Source organism: Panthera pardus, unplaced genomic scaffold (assembly GCF_024362965.1).
Source record: "Panthera pardus isolate Hobbes unplaced genomic scaffold, ASM2436296v1 HiC_scaffold_16, whole genome shotgun sequence".
Taxonomy (NCBI): domain Eukaryota; kingdom Metazoa; phylum Chordata; class Mammalia; order Carnivora; family Felidae; genus Panthera; species Panthera pardus.
This window is the reverse complement of record NW_026526721.1, coordinates 132,050,978-132,070,476: the sequence shown is the minus strand read 5'-3', so window position 1 is coordinate 132,070,476 and position 19,499 is coordinate 132,050,978. Positions and strand designations below refer to the sequence as shown.

Below are 19,499 nucleotides of genomic sequence, written 5' to 3'. Positions count from 1 at the left end.
CCATGCTGTCAGCACAGAGCCCAGTGCAGGGCTTAAACTCATGAAATCATGAGACCATGACCTGAGCCAAAACCAAGAGTTGGACGCTTAACTAGCTGAGCCACCCAGATGCCCCTCTTTCTACACTGTTTTATAGTTTTCTGTGTACAAGTCTTGCACCTCCTTGGTTAAATTTATTCCAAAGTATTTTGTGCGGTTTTGTTTGTTTGTTTGTTTGATGCTATTGTTGATGGAATAATGTGGGGTGTTTTTTTTTAATGTTTATTAATTTTTGAGAGACAGAGACAGAGTGTGAGTGGGGGAGAGGCAAAGAGAGGGAGACACAGAATCCGAAACAGGCTCTAGGCTCTGAGCTGTCAGCACAGAGCCCAACATGGGGCTCAAACTCACGAGCCCGAGAGATCATGACCTGAGCCGAAGTCAGATGCTTAAACAGCTGAGCCACTCAGGCACCCCAATGGAATAATGTTTTTAATTTTGGATTGTTCATGGCTAGTGCATAGAAAATCTGATTTTGTGACTTGATCTTATATTCTGTAACTTTGCTGAATTTGTTCATCAGTTTTGACAGGTTTTTTTTTCAGAGATTCCTTAGGATTTTCTGTATATAAGATCATATCATTGGCAAATAAGAGATAGTTTTACTTCTTCCTTTTTTTTTAATAGATTTTTTTTTGAGAGAGAGAGAGAGAAAGAGCGGGTGCAAGTGAGGGAGGGGCAGAGAGAGAGAGAGAGAGAGAGAGAGAGAGAGAGAAGCAGGGCTTGTGCTCACCCAATGTGGGGCTCGAGCTCACTGAGGCCGGGTTCAAACTCACGAAATGTGACATCATGACCTGAGCTGAAGTCAGATGCTTAACTGATTGAGCCACCCAGGTGCCCCTACTTCTTCCTTTTCAATTTGGATGCCTTTTATTAGCTTCTTGTTGCTCAGTTAATCTTGATAGAATTTCCAGCACAGTGTTGAATATAAGTGGCATAAGTGGGTGTTTTGTCTTGTTCCTGATCTTAGGAGAAAAGCTTTGAGTCTTTCAATATTAACTATGATGTTAACTGTGGGTTTTTCATAAGCACCCTTTATCATATCAGGGAATTTCTCTTCTAGTTTATGGAGTGCTTTTATCATGAAAGCATGTTGGATTTTGTCAAATACTTTTTCTCTGGGTCATTTGAGATTATCGTGTGGCTTTTTCCCTTCATCTATTTATTTGGCATATTAATATTATATTATATTATATTATGTTATATTATATTATATTAATTTTCTTTTTAGTATTTACCATGCTTGCATTCTTGGGATAAATCCCACTTGGTCATGGTTTAGAACTCTTATATGTTGCTGGATTTTGTTTGCTAATACTTTGTTGAGGATTTTTCATCTGTATTCGTAAGGAATATTGGTCAGTAGTTTGTTTTTCCTTGTGATGTCTTTTTCTAGGTTCGGTGTTCTAGTAATGTTGGCCTCAAAAAATGTGGATATCCATTTGTTTGAGCACTGTGTGTTGAAGAAAGTGTGCATCTGTTCTCTCCCTTTCTGTTTTGAGAAGGATCCACGTTAACTTTCCTTGAAATGTGTGGTAAGCTTCCGTCAGCGAAGCCTTCTAGTCCTGGGCTTTTCTTTGTTGGAAAGTTTTGAATACTGAAACAATCTCTTTGCCTGTTCCAAGTCTGTTTAAAGTTTCTGTTTCTTCTTCCCTTACTTCCCTTACTATAATAGCTGTATTTCCTTAATATAGGTCAGTATTATTTTCTTCTTTTTTCCTGTAGATTTTATGACTGTATAAGCAAGTATCTCTCTTACTCCCCACCTTTTACACAACAGATAGTATACTAGATACACCGTTGTGCATCTTGATTGTTCACTCTACTTCCAGTATCTTGAGTTCATTCCCCATCAGTACTTAAGGAGTTTATACATTCCTCTGGCTGCTTAGTATTTTATGGTCCTATATCCTGTTCCCTGTTGACATCTAGGTTGTCTCTAATCTTTTGCTAATGCAAACAATGCTGCAGTGAATACCCACATACTACAGTGCAGTTGTGCAGATTTCGTAGGTTAAGGTCCTCCACAGGACACTTAAGACCGTATATATAGCTCCAGGGTTCCCAGGCCACCCATGGCTTCTGACCAACTGGCTGTAAATTTGGGGTTTCCCATCATCCCCTCATGTTCAATAATTTGCTAGAATGATTCCCAGAACTCAGGAAAGTGCTATACTTACAATTACAATTTTCTTATAGAGATCTGAATCAGCAAAAGAGATTCATAAGAGGAGGTCTGAGAGGGTCCCAAAGTCATAAGTCTCTATGTCCTCTGGACATGTCACCCTCTTAGTATATGGATACTCGAGCTTCAGTGTCAAGATTTTTTATGGAGGATTCACTTTATAGGTATGATAGATTGAATCATTCGTTATATGATTAAACTCAATTTTTAGCCCTGTTCCATGAGGTCAGCTGGTCAGGTTATTATGACATGGCTCACAGTCCAAACCCTCTTATCACATGTTTGTTCTTTTCAGCATGGCCAGCCCAATATGGAACAATCTAGGGCCTACCATGAGTTACCTCATTAAGCATAAACCCTGATATGGTCTAGGGGCTCACCATGAATAACAAAGACACTTGTATCACTCAGGAAATTAATTACTAGGTTTTAGAAGCTCTCAGGTACCCAGGACAAAGGCCAGACAAATTTTTTATTATTTAACACTTACATATATTACTTTGTGTGTAGATACATCAACTATAAGATAAATTCCTCTTCCTCCTCCCCCTTTCTTTTCCCACTTTCACATGATTTAATAACCAAAACCAAGGAAAGCTATATTTGAGAAGTCTTTCTCCCACTTTGAGTCCCACAAATAAAACTTGTGCAACCCACTCCAAATGAGTATCTATGTTTTCCTTGGTATCCTTTATGTTTTTATATGCAAATAAAAGCAAATGTATAGGTCTTTTTCTCGACTGTATAGTTTCTAATGTAACTTGCTGTTTTTTCCCTTAAAAATACAGAAATACATTTCCAGGACATATGAGTAGAATATGCATTCACAGTTTGATTGGATATTAACAAATTGCTCTCCCACAGAGATTATATTAAAACATTATTTCAGTCTAGAACCTGAATAGTTTCAGACTTCTTGATCTTTGCCAGTTTGAGAGATGAACAGTGGTTTATTTGTGTAGCTTTAATGTGAATTTCTGTTATGAAATTGAACATCTTTGTATGCTTGCACATTTGTGTTTCCTTTTCTATGAATTGTTTCTATTCTTTACCTAGTTTTTAGTGGAATGGTTTTTCCTTTTTAATGTTTTTAAATGGTTAAATCTATGAATTTTTTGTGGCTTTCTAAATTTTTGTGTCTTCCCTATTATTTAAAAAAATTTTTTTTAAATGTTTATTTATCTTTGAGAGACAGAGACAGAGTGGGGGCAGGGGAGGGGCAGAGAGAGAGAGAGGGAGACACAGAATCTGAAGCAGGCTCCAGGCTCTGAGCTGTTGGCACAGTCTGATGCGGGGCTCAAACTCACAGGCCATGAGATCATGACCTGAGCCAAAGTCAGCCGCTTGACTAACTGAGCCACCCAGGTGCCCCATTCCTATTAGGTTATTTTAATAAAACTATTATGTGCTTTTTTCTTTTATAGTTTTTCTCTTTTTTATTAAGATGTAATTTAGCTGTAGTAAAATATATTCTTTTTGGTTTACAGTTTTGTGATATCTTACAAATGCATCTAATGACTACTGAAATTGAGATATAAAACATTTCCATCATCCCTAAAAATTCAGTTGTGTCCTTTTGTATTCATCGCCTCCTAAGGTCCCCAGCTCTTGGCAACTACTTTTCTCTGTCCTTAAGGTTTTACTTTTTGTGAAATGCCATAAGAAATTGATTAATTATGTAGCCTTTCATTTAGCATACATGTTGTTGGTGTGTTTGGTTATTGACTGCTTCTTTTTCTATGACAGGTTGTTTTCTATTACATGGATTTACCACAGTTTATTTACCTACTCTCTAGTTGAGGAATATTTGGGTTATTTCAAGGTTTTGGAGGTTATGAATAAAGCCAATATAGTGTTCATGTATAAGATTTTTGTGAGCATAAATTTTTATTTTATTGGTTTTATATATAGGAATAGAATTACTGAATTATGTGTTAATTATATGTATAACTTTAAGGAACTGTCCAGTCACTTTCCAAAGTGGCTATACCATTTTGCATTCCCAACACTAATGTATGAGAATTATAATTGCTCTGCCTCTTTTCCAGCATTCTGGATTGTCAGGTTTTGTTTTTTTGTGTGTTTTGTTTTGTTTTGAGAGACTGCAAGGGCTCAATCCCACTTACCCTGGAATCATGACCTGAGCCAAAGTCAAGAGTCAGATGCTCAACTGATTGAGCAATGCAGGCGCCCCAAGTCAGTTTTTTTTTTTAAAGTCATTCTACTAGGTGCGTAATAGTATCTCATTGTGCTTTAATTCGAATTCTGCTAGTGTTTAATGTCTGTATATCGCCTTTTGTGAAATGCCAAACTGTTTACATCTTTGCCCATTTAAAAAATTGGGCTTTTCTATTTTTTTTTTTAATGTTTATTTATTTTTGAGAGAGAGAGAGAGAGAGAGAGAGAGAGAGAGAGAGAGAGAGAGAGAAACAGAGTACAAGCAGGGGAAGGGCAGAGAGAGGGAGACACAGAATCCGAAGCAGGCTCCAGGCTCTGAGTTGTCAGCACAGAGCCTGATGCGGGGCTTGAACTCACAGACTGCAAGATCATGACCTGAGCCAAAGTTATCCGCTCAACCAATTGAGCCACCTGGCGCCCCATGGGCTTTTCTATTAATGAGTTATATGAGTTATTTATTTTGGATATAAATCCTTTGTTGTTTTGTTTTTTCCTTGCCAATGTCTTTTCTGGTTGTTCCAGACCATTTGTGGGGAAGATTATTTTTTCTCTGTTGAATTGTTTTTGTGCCGTTGTCAAAAATCACTTGACCATGTATGTGTGCATCTATTTCTGGACTCTTTTGTTCCATTTTATCAGATCTATATGTCTGTCTGTCTTGCAATACCACATTGTCTTGGTTACTATAGCTTTCTAGTAGTGTGAATCCTCAAACTTTATTCTTCTCTTTAAATATTGTTTTGGCTCTTCTCTGTAAATTTTGCCTTTCCATATAAATTTTTGAATCCATTTATTCATTTTTACAAATACCACTAGTATACTTTGATTGGGATTGTGTTGAATCTGTAGATTAAATGTGGAAAAATTGACATCTTAACAGTATTGAGTCTTTGAACCCATGAATGTGGTATCTCTTCATTTATTTAGGTCTTTGATTTCCTTCAATATTCTATAGTTTTTAGCATACAGATTCTGCATATATTTTTTAAATTCATAAACTTAAACATGTCAGTTTTTGGGGTGCTTTTATAAATGCTACTGCTTTTAAAATTTTGATTTCCACTTCATTGGTAGTATGTATAAATATAATTGTATTCCATGACTTGGCTGAACTTACTAGATATGGAAACTTTTTCAGAGATTCCATGGCATTTCCCACATAGATAATCATGTGCCCTAATACAGGTAGTTTTCTTTCTTTCTAAATTGTATGCCTTTTATTTCTTCTTTTAGCCCTATTGCAGTTCTAGGGCTTCCAATATGATACTGAATAGGATTGATGAGAGCAGGCATCCCTGTCTTGTTTTTTCCCCTCAGGGAGAAATCAGTCCATTTCCTAGGATTTTTATAGTTCTTTTAACACATACATTTCAGTATAATGACCACTTAGGAGAAGAATGCTATTAATTTTTTTCCAGATGGCTTCCAGTTTTCCTGATATCTTTCATTGACTAGTGTACCATATGTATGTATGTCCATGTCCCCCCCCCCCCCCCCACGAACTTCTGTCAGAGCACTTATTGCACTGCTTCACTGTTTACTTTTTACTTATCTTTTTTTCTTAATAGAAGATGAGCATTTTGGGGCGGAATAAAAATAGTGCCTCCCCTCAAGGAACTTACATTGTAAATAATGGGTATTAGGTTAGACCAAATGAAATTACCATTTCTAATATTTAACCTGTAAAATCTTATGTCTAGTTGGGACCCAAACAGTAAAACAAGAAAAGAAGATGAAAATTCTCTTATGCTAACAAGGTCTAGTTATCAGTGTGAGAAATGTTAGTGCATAAGAAATTGTTCATCACTGTTGTATGCTTATAAGCAAAGCCCAGAACTGAATATACTGATGTAAATGGGATATAACCCCTGCCCTTGAAGGAGATACTTTCTCTGTTGAAGACAGTGTCTTTACAATTTTCAAATGTAGACACATATATCTGTCAATATATGTGCAGATTTACTCTCATTTTGAATCTACTTGTGATCTTAGGTTCATACTTCTCAGTGTCTTGGACTATAAGACACTTTGGCAGTGATTTCTGTAAGTTACTGAGAAGAAGCTTGACATAATTTTGTGTGTGATAATTGTATGTGAAAAAATACATACATTGTTCAGTTTAATGTGACAGTTATTTCAGTTACTTGGTATTTTGTAGATTTCCTTTTGGAATAACTTAATATTTTAAAAAAGACAGGCTTTAAAAAAATACAAAAAAAAAGGCATTAGGGAAATCATAATAGAAAAACAGAAAACTGTTTTATATTATAACATAATATAAAAATATAAATACTCCAATTTTTGGTGTAAATTTTTATAGTAAATTATATATGGAGGGAAACTATAATATTTTTGTGTTATATATATTTGTATAATACTTAGGCTTTCAAGCTGGTCTTTTACTACTCTATAAGTCTGGAAAAAAGAATATATGGGAGACTTTGCGTAAACCTCATGAAGTCAGAAACTACTCTTGTTTACTGTTACATTCCTTGTACTTAGCACATAAGTAGTTATTAACCAATGATTATTGATTTAGTATTGATTAGAGTAAGAGAATGTAATCTTTACATGAAATTTGTTGATTTTAGTTAATAGGAATGAAAGTTATTATAATCACATGTTGCTTGATAAGCATCAAGAGAGTTGCATAGTTTTTGAGGCAATTAAATTTTATTTATAAATCTATAGTAACAGAAGACTATTTTCAAATAATCCGGAATTTGCTCTTGGTATTGTTTTGAACTTGACTATTAACAAGATTAAAATACAACTTTTAAAACCTATAAAGCACCTTTTTTTAAAGTTGAAACTCTTCTTTAAAATACATGACTCAGAGAAGACTACCTTTGTGTTAGTAGTAATAATACAGTAGCAGTACACAGGAAATTTACTTTCCTTTGTATTTACTGCCACCAAATGGCAAATTAATAATATTACTATGTCTGTTATATTAACACTATAAAAGACCTACTAAAGGTAATGTCCCTTTTAATATTGTTTTGGGAGGGTTAATTTGTTCAGAAAGAGTTTTGACAACGGAAGAAAAAACAAATTTTAATATGTTTAGAACTGTAGCTAGGGGCACCTGGGTGGCTCAGTTGGTTCAGTGTTTGACCTTGGCTCAGGTCATGATCTCACGGTTCGTGAGTTCAAGCCCTGCTTTGGGCTCTGTGCTGACAACTTAGAGCCTGGAGCCTGCTTCAGATTCTGTCTCCGTCTCTCTGCCCCTCCCCCCGCTCATGCTCTCTCTTTCTCTTTCTCTCTCAAATATAAATAAACATTAAAAAATGGGGAGAAAAAAAAAAAAAAAGAACTGTAGCTAACCTTTTTCTAGCCAGAGTAGATAGATTGGTTTCTATAAGGCATTAGAGCAAAGCAGAAATCACTATGACAAAGATGATAAAAACTGGTACCTCAAACCTAATAAGAAATAAGTTTGACAACATATTTTTATGCAGGGAATTTAATTCTGACCTTTGTTCTTTCTAGGTTATCGTATCTGAGAAAGATGGTTCCAGAATATTTTAGGCCTAATTTTATTTGAAGATAAGCCATTTCACTAAAAATGGCTATTAAGATATTCTGGAAAAATTGTTATATAAGAGTGTAAAGAAACAGAAGCAACCCAAATGTTCAGTCTTAGGAAACTGGTTAAATACTTTTTAATTTTATGTTATGTAGTTATTGAAAGTGTAATAGAGGCATATTTAACGAGATGGATAAAGGTCCATGTGGTTAAATGGAGAGCAATGGGGAGAAGCAAGTTACTAAACAGTGTATTCTCACAGTTTTTTAAAAAGTACATTTACCTTTGGGAGATACTATTGTGATTTCTTAAATTTATGTATTTCTAAAATGAACATGTTTTTAAATGTTCAGAAATTATATAGATTGAATATTTTATACTTCATAGACAGTTTCTTAGATTAAAACATCCCCATGGAAGCACTTATTATATATTCATTTATTATAGTGAATATATTTGAATAGTTTTGGGTTTTTTCTTTTTGAATGATGAAAATGTCTTCTTGCAGGCAATTTTGACTCAGCCCACTTTTTGAGTCTCTTCTAATTGGTTCATATATAAACGAAACCTTTACAAAAACTGCCTTGTTGGATAGTTTAATAATTTTCTTTCTTGACAGAAGGGTAAAACTTCTGAGTTAGTAGGTTTTGAATATTATCTAATAATTCAATGTTTTGTTAAGGTGCTAGTTATTTTTATAACATAGCCCTTCATTTCTAGGGTCAGCATATTCTTGCTTTTGATATCTGTTTTCTGCCACAGGCCTGAGATTGGAATTGAAGCAATACAACTACTGCTTCCACCAGAGGAAAATAGTATGGGAATTCCTATTATGGTAGGTTATTTTCCAGTAGTCTCTCTGCAGTAATATAGGCAGCTCTCTTAATGTGTTAGTTTGTTGGTATTTATGCCTCATCATAAATTAAGCATAGCTTTTCTACATAAATCCTTTGTTGTAGACATTTTGTTTAGAAGTGTGGTGGTCCCTGTATTCCTGGAAAACTTATTTATAACAACTTAATTTGAATAGATTTTCAGTGGAGGGGCTTAAAAATCTGATTTAAGATCTCGGTGTTGTAGTTTGAAGAAGAGAAATATGAAATAGCTGAAAATAATGGTATTGTAGTTAGTTTCTTTTTTTAAATGAGTAAATTACTAGATGTTTCATTCTTGTCAAGTTGTATGCATCCCTTTGCTCATAGCTCATTCTCTTACATGTTACATGTTTGTGGTGCACTCTGTAAATGTCAGCCATTCGTTAATCACTGGGGAAGCAGTTATGTGAGTGACTCCCATGTTTTTAGTGAAAGTAGTTTAAAAATCTCACAAAACCTAGGAGTGTTAGACTTGAGGTGCTTGTGAAGACAGTAGAAACTGGTTTTGTATCATTGGCATTGTTTGTTAGGCTTCTTATTTGAAATTCAAACATACCGAAAAGTTGTGTAGAAAGGAAAAACCAATGGCCCAGTAAGTGGATTCTTTACTATTATCAAGTTTCACCTTGCTGTACTTTCTGTTAAATATTTTTGCTCCTAAATGGTAGTACCATTAGATATTAAGTAGACTCAATGCAAAGTTGTTTTATGACAAAACAAATCACCCTTTCCGGGTTTTTGTTACAATTTGTTCTTAGTTAAAATTTTCTTTGTTTTTTAAAAAAGAGGAAGTGAATAGAACGCTATTATGTTGAAAGCTGAAAGATTTTGTCCATCTGTATTCTGGTAGGAGGGGAAAGAGTATTGGGAAAACGTTAGTTTGTGTGCCTCAAATTGGAATAATTTTGATGACATTAAAGATTCATATTCTCTTGAAATTTTGAATTCTGTTTGAACTAACCAGCTGTGACTCTTTACTTGGCCTTTCAGAATTATCTACTAAATTATCACTTAAACACACACACACACACACACAACACAACACACACAGGATGCCTCTCATTTGTTGTTACCTGGATGGCTTTTGCTGGCTAGAATTCCATTGGAAACACATCCCCTCACACACCTTATTTCTGTTGTTTATAAATCATTTTCTAACTATTAGCTCAATAAAAGCTTTGAGTCTTGAAGTACTCCTATCCTAATTCAATCAAGGATTTGAGTAATGGGTAGGCAAGACAGAAAAAGGAAAAAGTGTCAAGATAGTAAGGATAAAATTTGATTAGAAAAATGGCAACAAATAGCAGACATCATCAATATCATATGGCTCATTTATTTTTTTATTTCCTGATAATGTGTGTTAGAGATCATGCAGTCACAAATTCAACTACTTTTGCTATACGATCATTGTGTAAATTGTAATTTTCATCTTTTACCACTAGATGGTGGTTTTGCGTTGGTTTCTACAGACTGTCTAAATTTACATATTATTTTAAAATACATCATAAAGAACAATGAAATTAAATTTTGATAGTGATACAGTTCTTCATATAGACAAACTAGTTCAACAGAACCATTATTTGTGATATATATATATATATATATATATATATAGTAATTATTTTTAAAAAGATGAATCAGTATGTATGAAATGGTTAAGAGCTATGCCTGAGCATATTTTCTTTCTTTCTTTCTTTCTTTCTTTCTTTCTTTCTTTCTTTCTTTTTAATTTATTTAATGTTTATTTATTTTTGAGAGAGGGAGAGACAGAGTGCAAGCTGGGGAGGGGCAGAGAGAGAGAGGGAGACACAGAATCCGAAGCAGGCTCCAGGCTCCAAGCTGTCTGCACAGAGCCCGATGCGGGGCTCGAACTCACGAACCGTGAGATCATGACCTGGGCCAAAGTCGGACGTTCAACCAACTGAGCCACCCAGGCACCCCAGCCTGACCATATTTTCTAATACAGTCTTCAGTCCACTACCTTAGAAACATTTTAGATGTTTTGGTTTTTTTAGATGATACTATAATTTAAATGGCACCTAAATAAAACACCATTTCTTGATTTGTAATGTTAGAAAATACATACAGATAGCTCAGGCTTTTAAAATTGTTTTTGATGATCATTTTTTCTATCTAGTAGCCATCCATTAAAGTCTTTTATTTCACAAATAACACATTGAAATTCTCTTTTGTTGGTAGCCAAGTGACTTTTAGTTATCCTGCTTGAGCAATTTGAGTTGATGTAGGATTGTAGAGTTTACTTGGGATTGTAACAAGGTTGTAGAGATCCCAGTTCAAGGAAATAATAATCTTATGTAATAAAGCATTCACTTATGTTTTAAAGAGCAAAGTAAGTACAGAGTCTAGAGCATCAGTGTCTCTAAACACCTTTTGCTTAGGCCTTCGTTCTCCAATTCAGTCTGTTATTATTATTTCCTTTTCTGTTCTTTAAAGGATTATTTATATGAGAACAAAATTATGAAAACAGGCATCTTAAATTACCCTTTGCATTCTGCTCTTCACTAGATATTTGATCGCTTTTGAGGTATGAATTGAGAGGCAGTTTTAGCCCAGCAAGTTTCAGGTCTCTGTAGCTCTGCTCTGCATTCAGTGCTAAGTGGTTCTAGTCCCTGGAGCTATGGGTATGGAGTTGTTAAATGGCTCTGGCTTGGCAAGTTTGCTTCTGAACAGTCAGTCTTCACTTAGGCACTCTTCAAATTTTGGTCCTAACTTCTGTTACTTTTTGGAATGTGAACTTTTGTCATTTAACCCTTGTAGAAGTTATTTTTCTTACCTCTAAAGTAGTGATGGGGTTTAGCAAATAAGAATCATGAAAGAATCATGATAAGAATCAGAAAAAAATAATTATATGCACACAGGAAGGAAAGAACAGAGTACCCATAATCCTGCCACTGAGTTTAATTAATCTGTTATTACTTAAAAATCTTCTGATCATTATTTAACATAATTAGAATATATTTTATATACTGTGTTTCACTTAATACTTTTATGAGTATTGTTTGTCCCATATTTTTAGAAATTCTTTAAAATTTTGTTACTAAATATCATTCAGTTTTATTGTATGATATATACTGTGTTTTAAATCATTTTATTCAACATAAAATTAGTTTTATTGTTATAAATGATACTTCAGTAAAATCTTTCATGCAAAGTTTTGTAGGCCTCCCTTTTCCTTGTATTTACACTGTTGTAAGAAATGCTAGCTTAAAAAATTTGAAAGACTTATCAATGCTATTGACAAGAGTTGGCAAACTTTTTTCCCAGAAAAGTCCCAAGTCCCAGTTTACTCCTTTCATCATCCCTTGTAGTCCCTAGGTTGGACAATAACAGCAGCCTGCTGTTGTTTTCTGTCTTTAATACCACCTCATTTTTAGGCCATCATTTACACTGTATGCACAGTGAGGCTTCAAGATATAATCTGATTATGTCACTTTTTGACTTAAACTTTTTTGGTGGTTTCCCCAGTATTCAGGTTAAAATGTTATATACTTTAATGTGGCATCCAAGGGCCTTCATGATTTAGCCCCTGTCTGATTTTCCAGCCTTATTGTAATGCAACCCTGCTATGTAAGCAGGTAGGAAGGGAACATTCTAAGCAGGGGGAACAGCATATTCTGAGGCACAGCTACAGGAAACGACATGGTATATTTGAATTGCACCAAGTACATTTATATATGTGAAACTTAAAGACAAGATAAGTGGTGGATGTCTTTAGTGTATTTTAATAAAACTTAGTGACTAAATAAAAGGCAAATAATATTTTATCTATGATTTAGAAAGTAACTGGTGATGAAGAGAATTATTAATCAAGACTCCTGGTTACGACAAAAATCCCAACTCAAAATGACTTACATGCAAAAGGAAATTTACTGGCCAGGCAGAGCTAGATCCAGGACTTGGTGACAGTAGATTCCCCATCACCACCCACCCCTTTAACATTTTGTCCTTTTTTTTTTTCTCTCCTACAGGCAGTTTAGCTTACATTGTCCTTAGTTATAATTATAAAAGAAAAGAGAGTATCTTTCCTGACAGCCTTGGCAGGAAAGCAAGTCCTAAGAAAGACCCTATCTGGCTTTGATCATATGTTCATCCCTGAATTAGCATGTGACTAGGAGTAAGTGGTCTTCTGGCCATTCCTGGGTCTCTTGTATATCTTTGGACCAGATGAACTCCCGAAAGGAAAGCATTCTTGTGAAAGAATCTGTGTTTTACTATAAGGATGGATAGAAGTGGAGAAATGAGAACCAGGAATTGAGAGACCAGTTAAGAGGTTTTCCGGGGCACCTGGGTGGCTCAGTTGGTTGAGTGTCTGACTTCCGCTCAGGTCATGATCCTGCAGTTCGTGGGTTTGAGCTCTGCGTTGGGTTCTCTGCTGTCAGTGCAGAGCCTGCTTTGGATCCTCTGTCTGTCTGTCTGTCTGTCTGTCTCTCTCTCTCTCCCCCTCTCTCCCCCCTTCCCCCACTCGCTCTCTGTCTCTATCAAAATAAATAAAAAAAAAAAAAGGTGGTTTTCATAACTCAGGTTGAGGACTTAAGTGGGTCTGAAATAGATCACTGTGAAGAAAGTTCAGGAGGATTTTAGGTAAAATGCCTAGGAGTGGGTGACCAATTAGAAGTGGGAGATGAAGGGGGCGCCTGGATGGCTTAGTCAGTTGAGCGTCTGACTTCAGCTCAGGCCATGATCTCATGGTTTGTGAGTTCAAGCCCTGCGTCGGGCTCTGTGCTGAGAGCTCAGAGCCTGGAGCCTGCTTTGGATTCTGTGTCTCCCTCTCTGTTCCTCCCCTGCTCGCACTCTGTCTGTCTCTCTCTCTCTTTCTCAAAAATAATAAACATTAAAAAAAAGAAAAAGAAGTGGGAGGTGAAGTGAGAGTAGGCTTCTAGATAATTCTTTGTGTTCTGGGCTACTGTATATATATGGTGATGCCATTATTATTAACCAATCTGAGAAGGTTAGGAAAAGAACACTTTGGGGGAGTGGACTAGAGATGGTAAGTTGATTTTTGACATACTGAGTCTGAGATAGTCTAGAATATGCAGGTAAAATGGCCTGTTGTACATTTGGAAGTTGTGTCTGGAGGTTAGGATTGGAAATAAAGACTTGAAAGTATCAAATGTGATGGCTGATATTATAGATGAGATTGTCCAAGAGGAGGTTATTAGACAGGGGTAAGAAAAGTGGGCTGAAAGAAAAGCCAGTATTTAAATATGGATGGTGGAAGAAAAGTCAAGTGGAAGGGGCCAAAAAAGAAGGTTTAGAAATAGAGGTGAAAATTTTATGCAAGAGAGTTTTTTTTTAATGTTTATTTATTAATTTTTGAGAGAATGAGAGAGAGAGCAGGGGAGGGGTAGAGAGAGAGGGAGACAGAGGGTCCGAAGCAGGCTCTGTGCTGACAGCAGAGAGCCTGACACAGGGCTCAAACTCCTGAACTATGAAATCATGACCGGAGCAGAAACCAAGAGTCAGATGCTTAACCCACTGAGCCGCCCAGGCGCCCCTGGAAGATAGTTTTAATAAAGATCATTGGTATCCAGTATTACAGACTAGTTGAGAAAAATGCAGATTTTGTAATAAGTTACCACTGGTGACCTTAGAGCAATTTCACTTGAATGGTGAGTATGGAAGTCAGATTGCAGTAGGGTGAAACAAGGGTGAAACAAGTGGCTTTGAATACTTTTTCTTCTGTGAGTATAAGCTCCTTCCCAATGACTGCAAAGTCATTAAGGTATGGTATCTGGCATGTAAGAAGTGTTTAATAAATGGCCACGAGTAACAAAGATCAGAGAGGAAAATCAAAGGTACAAATATCTTTGAAAGTAAACTAGAAGAAAGTTGAAGGAACTCATCCTTGCTGTTCTCTTTCTCTCTCAGGTAGAACGCCAAGAAATAGTGTCTCCCTAGCTTGCTTACCTTAGAGCATAGCTGTGAGGAAGCAATGTAGGAATAGATGTGAGAGCATTCTTAAACTAGGAACTGCTGAATCAAATGGAAGGGAGTAATACTTTTCATTTCTGGCATTTTAATTTTGAAATCAGGGACTTCAAATCAGATGCGTTTTGGTTCTCACCAACTCAGAACCTGTTTGCTTCCTTAACAACTGCTAATTTAACGTCTCTTAGATGTGTGATTTGTAGGAGCTAGGCTTTGGAAACAAATGGTCCTGGGTTAGAGTCCATTTTTCTCTACTTGTTAGCCATGTAATTTCCAGTGTTTTACTTTTCCACCTCAGAGTTTTATCTGTGAAATTGGAAGTAGAAATTACTTGACAGACATGTTACAACTGAGTACACATAAAGTACCTAGAATTGTCATAGGTATTCACATTACCTGGGATGTTCATCCCAGCCTCATATGATCAGCCAGCCTTGTTCCATCTTCACATAAAATAATGCTAGATAAAAGTACTATCTTATATTGAACCAAATCTAATCTTGCTGCTTGTTATTATTATTCATTGATCTAGTTCTTATCTCTAGACCTGTGCACATTTGGTATCTCTTCACAGTGATAACACTTCAGATATTTTAACACTATCATATTCTCCCTGACTCCTTTTCAGACAAAATACCTTCAGCTTCATTGACACTTAGGATATGGTTTTTAGATCCACCATCATCCTGGCTTTAAATGTGTTCTAGTCTCATTACTCTAGATGTAGTTTGACCTATGTCTAGGAATTAGCCTGACCTTTCCTAGAGGAGGAAAATGAGATTAATGAGAAACTTTTTTTGAGATAAAACTTTAATTTTAATGGGTCAAAATTAAAGTGTAATTTTAATATTTCATACACTAAAATATACTCTTGTTAATGGCATTTATAAAGTGATTGCCTTTAGTCTGCTTTAAGATAAATTACTTGTAACTGTTTTTTCCCCCTTTAAAAATAAATCTCTATAGCCCTCAGTATTATCTAGCACTAGTGTGTTGTGATTCATTAACAAGAATGAGAAAATAAACTGTTTTCTTAAAGTTTATTTATTTATTTGGAGAGAGAGAGGGAGAGAGAGAATTCGATTGAGGGCCTGATCTCATGAACCATGAGATCATGACCCAAGCTGAAATCAAGAAATCAAGGGGAGCCATCCAGGCACCCCTAGTAAAGTAAACTATTGAAATAAAATGCCAAGATTCAGTTTTTCAGTGTAATACAAAGCATACTATTTGTTGTCCATTCACCAGCCATCACCCACTTCCTTCCTTGCAGGACCCCAGTTTTGTTTGGTTGGTTACTCCTCTTACACATGACTTGGAAAAGTCCTTAATAGTGTAAAGCTAATCCTCCTCTACCTAGTAGTGATTTGTTTCGGGAAGAACATAAGAACCAAGACTGGTCACATGTCAGGAAAAGTCAGGTTAGGTAGCTTCTAGGAAAGTCTTCCTTGCACCTAAAATGAGAGACACAGCAGGAAACTTCCCTTTCTGCTGGCCAACAATATGTGTCTGATATGATGGCCTTGAAGTATGGCAGGTTATCTGTGACTATGAAGGGAATTATCCTGAGGGCCGTACTGAGTCTGACAGAGAAGACTCAGCCAGAGCCTAGATGTCAGTCAGTTACCTTAGAACCACCATAATTTCACTTCTTGTTGTTTATGGTAAGTTTCTTTATTGTTTAAACCAGTTGACTATAACATGCTGTTTTAGTTTAGTTTAGGGTAGCCCTAATGTTAAAGAACAAAATATTTGAAAGTCTGCTATACAGAAAAGTAGACACTTTGTGGAAGGCCCATTAAGATACAATGATGAGCGGTGCCAGGGTGACTTGGTTGGCTGAATGTCTGTCCAACTTCAGCTCAGGTTGTGATTTTGCGGTTTGTGAGTTTGAGCCCCACATCAGGCTCTGTGCTGGCAGTGCAGAGCCTTCTTGGGATTCTCTCTCTCTCCTCTTTCACTCAAAAATTAAAATAAACATTAAAAAACAGAGATGTAATGATGAGTCTCATTAATTTTAAGATCACATTAGAATTATATTCGGGTCAAAAACTTCATGGGTATTCTCAACTACTGAATGTTCAGACTATGAACAAAACAGGCAAAAACATTTCTGTACTGCAGTAACTGATGCAGATTTAATTACCCAGTTAGTCAAGAGTTGAGCTAATTATCAATTCTGATAGGGGCCTTTTCTTTCCATTTAAGAAGTTCAAAATTGACTACATCTAAAGGAATTGGATGTTGTCTTATTCTGAAGTAACATCAAGTTATAAGCATGGCTTTTTGCAGGTTTATCAACGGCATGAAAATCTTTTTTATCCAAAAAAATTCCATGCCTGATACACATTAGAAACACCCTTTCCTTCTTTTAACAATAGAAGCTATTTTATAAAATTTTAGATAGCACTTTTTAGTAAAGGGAGCTGAAGAATATGAAAAGTGTTCTTTTCTATCTGAGTCATCACTTGGACTTTAAAATAGTTACAAGTTTTAGTATTTTTGTCTCCACCCTTCTACAGTTTAGAAAGATGTGAATCATTTTCTTTAGTATTTCCCAAATGATAGCTGCTTTGAAAGGGAAGTGGTGTATGTGGTCCCAGTTTGTGTGTGAAATAACTAGCATACACTTTACTTACTGATTTTACTGCACTTTGTGGGAATCCCTTGGACGTCTCATGTAATTATTGGTTATAAACGTAAACATTGGGTAACCATAGCAACTTATTCTTAAATTGAAAAGTTTCTCCAGTTTTTAAAGGGATATTATTTATCCCAGTGTCACCACATTGTAGAAACCAGAATGAATTGCAAATAACCTCTCCTTAGTTTTTTCTTAAAGGAGGGCAGAAATTCAGCCTGTTTAAAAATCGTACACTCTGCTAATTTGTAATATTGGACATAAGTTGTCTTTGATGCAGTTGCTGAGAAATAATTATGTAAATAATAACATAAAATTATATTTCAGAGAATGTGCTTATCCTGGGCCTGGTGGGACATAAGTCATATGCCAGAGATTCTGCTAGTTAACATACATCCCAGCCAAAAAATTATACTAATAAGAGACAGATCAAATAAGGTGTTTAAAAGTAACACAGCTTAAATAACTAATTCATTCTAGCCTTCAGTCTGATAAATACTTTTGCTTAATTTCAAACTACTTCTTGAGGTAATCAAAATTATGAAGAAAATAATTTAACTTTTAAAAATATTGCTTAAATACAGTACTACATACTTGACAACAGAATGGTTTCCTCCCCTTTCTCTGTTACTTTTAGCATACTGAGTGTACTCTAGAAAACTACCTAAATTGTTATATTCGTCTTGTTAAATTTTTTGCTTGCATACTTTTTGAAGGAAATAATTGTTTCTTTTAAGACTCAAATCTAAAATTTTTTTAATGTTTATTTTTGGGAGGCGGGGGAGAGACAGCACGAGTGGGGGAGGGGCGGAGCAAGTGGGAGAATCTGAAGCAGGCTCCAGGCTCTGAGCTGTCAGCACAGTGCCCGATGTGGGGATGTGGGGCTCAACTCACGAGCCATGAGGACTCAAATCTAAAAACAGTCATTTAAATATTGATTTAGACCTTAACGTCTCATGTATAACTCTTGAATCTCTACTCTTTTCAGGAAGTCCATTCCATTTCCTGTCTTAATTGAAACTGTGTTTTCATAAGTACATTCTTCTCCAGAGGTCTGCTTAAGTATTATTGTTCCTCTGCTCATAGCCGGTATATCTTGGGAATGTGTGTGTGAGTGAGTGAGTGAGTGTGTGTGTGTGTGTGTGTGTGTGTGTGTGTGTGTGTGTAGGAGGGAGGGGAGCGGCGTCAGCATTCTTCTAGTCGTCCACTACAGCTATTGAATGTTACAAGTCTACCTATCTATAAAAAATCTTTTGAAGCACATGCCATCTGGCTAGGTGACTCCTGTTTTTTGTTGCTATTGTCTGTCAAATCTCACTCTGCAGTTCTACATCTGGGTCAGAGTTATATCAGTTATCTACATGATTTCATTTCTTTGTAGATGACATTTTGAATATCAGACTTCCCAGTGTACCAACTTCCACACCAGCGATACTCTCCACTTGGCTCTAACCATATACTCCACTAAGCACATCCCACAATTTGTTTCTTGTACTGAAACTACCTGCACTTCTGTATTTTTATTATTATCCAGCCTAGACCTCATGACCCATTACTTTCAGCTGCTAAACATTCACACTTATTCCTTTTCAACTTTATACTTTCACTTCCACTTACCTTACCTACATCAACCCTTCCTTGCTTCAGAAGACAGAGATCTTCTCTTCATAACTCAAGGTAATTTTCCACCTCCATACTACAACCCCCTTTTTTCTGCATCTGTGAGATCTTCCTTCCCCAGTTATTCTTTTTTTGTTGTTTGTTTTTTAGTTATTCCCCATTTTTAATCTTTTCTTTTTTGACGATACTGTCTTCTAATCTATGAACACAGGATATCTTTTTGTTTATGTCATTTTAATTTTTTCATCCATGTTTTGTAATTTTTTAATGTACAAGTCTTTTACTTTTCTAGTCAAGTTTATTACCAATTATCTTATTGTTTATGATGCTATTGTAAATGAGATTATTTTCTTAATTTCCTTTTCAGATAGTTTATTCTTAGTGTATAGAAATGCAACTGATTTGGTTAATATTTGTATCCTGCACCTTTACTGAATTAATTAATTCTAAGGTTTTTTTGTGTGCAATCTAAAGGGTTTTGTA

General features: G+C 35.7%; 1 protein-coding gene across 6 annotated transcripts in view; it reads left to right on the top strand.

Moving 5' to 3' along the window:
- Nucleotides 1-19,499, top strand: part of ANKRD28 (ankyrin repeat domain 28) — a 197,312-nt gene that overhangs the window by 43,030 nt on the left and 134,783 nt on the right. For 3 of the 6 annotated variants that reach the window (XM_019435841.2, XM_019435855.2, XM_019435891.2), the window contains one exon: nucleotides 8,694-8,766. The exons of the other annotated variants lie outside the window; for them this stretch is intronic. In XM_019435841.2, coding sequence (XP_019291386.1) covers nucleotides 8,694-8,766 — 73 coding nt within the window. Of the gene's footprint in view, nucleotides 1-8,693; nucleotides 8,767-19,499 lie in introns of those variants that run through there. 6 annotated transcript variants of the gene reach the window in all.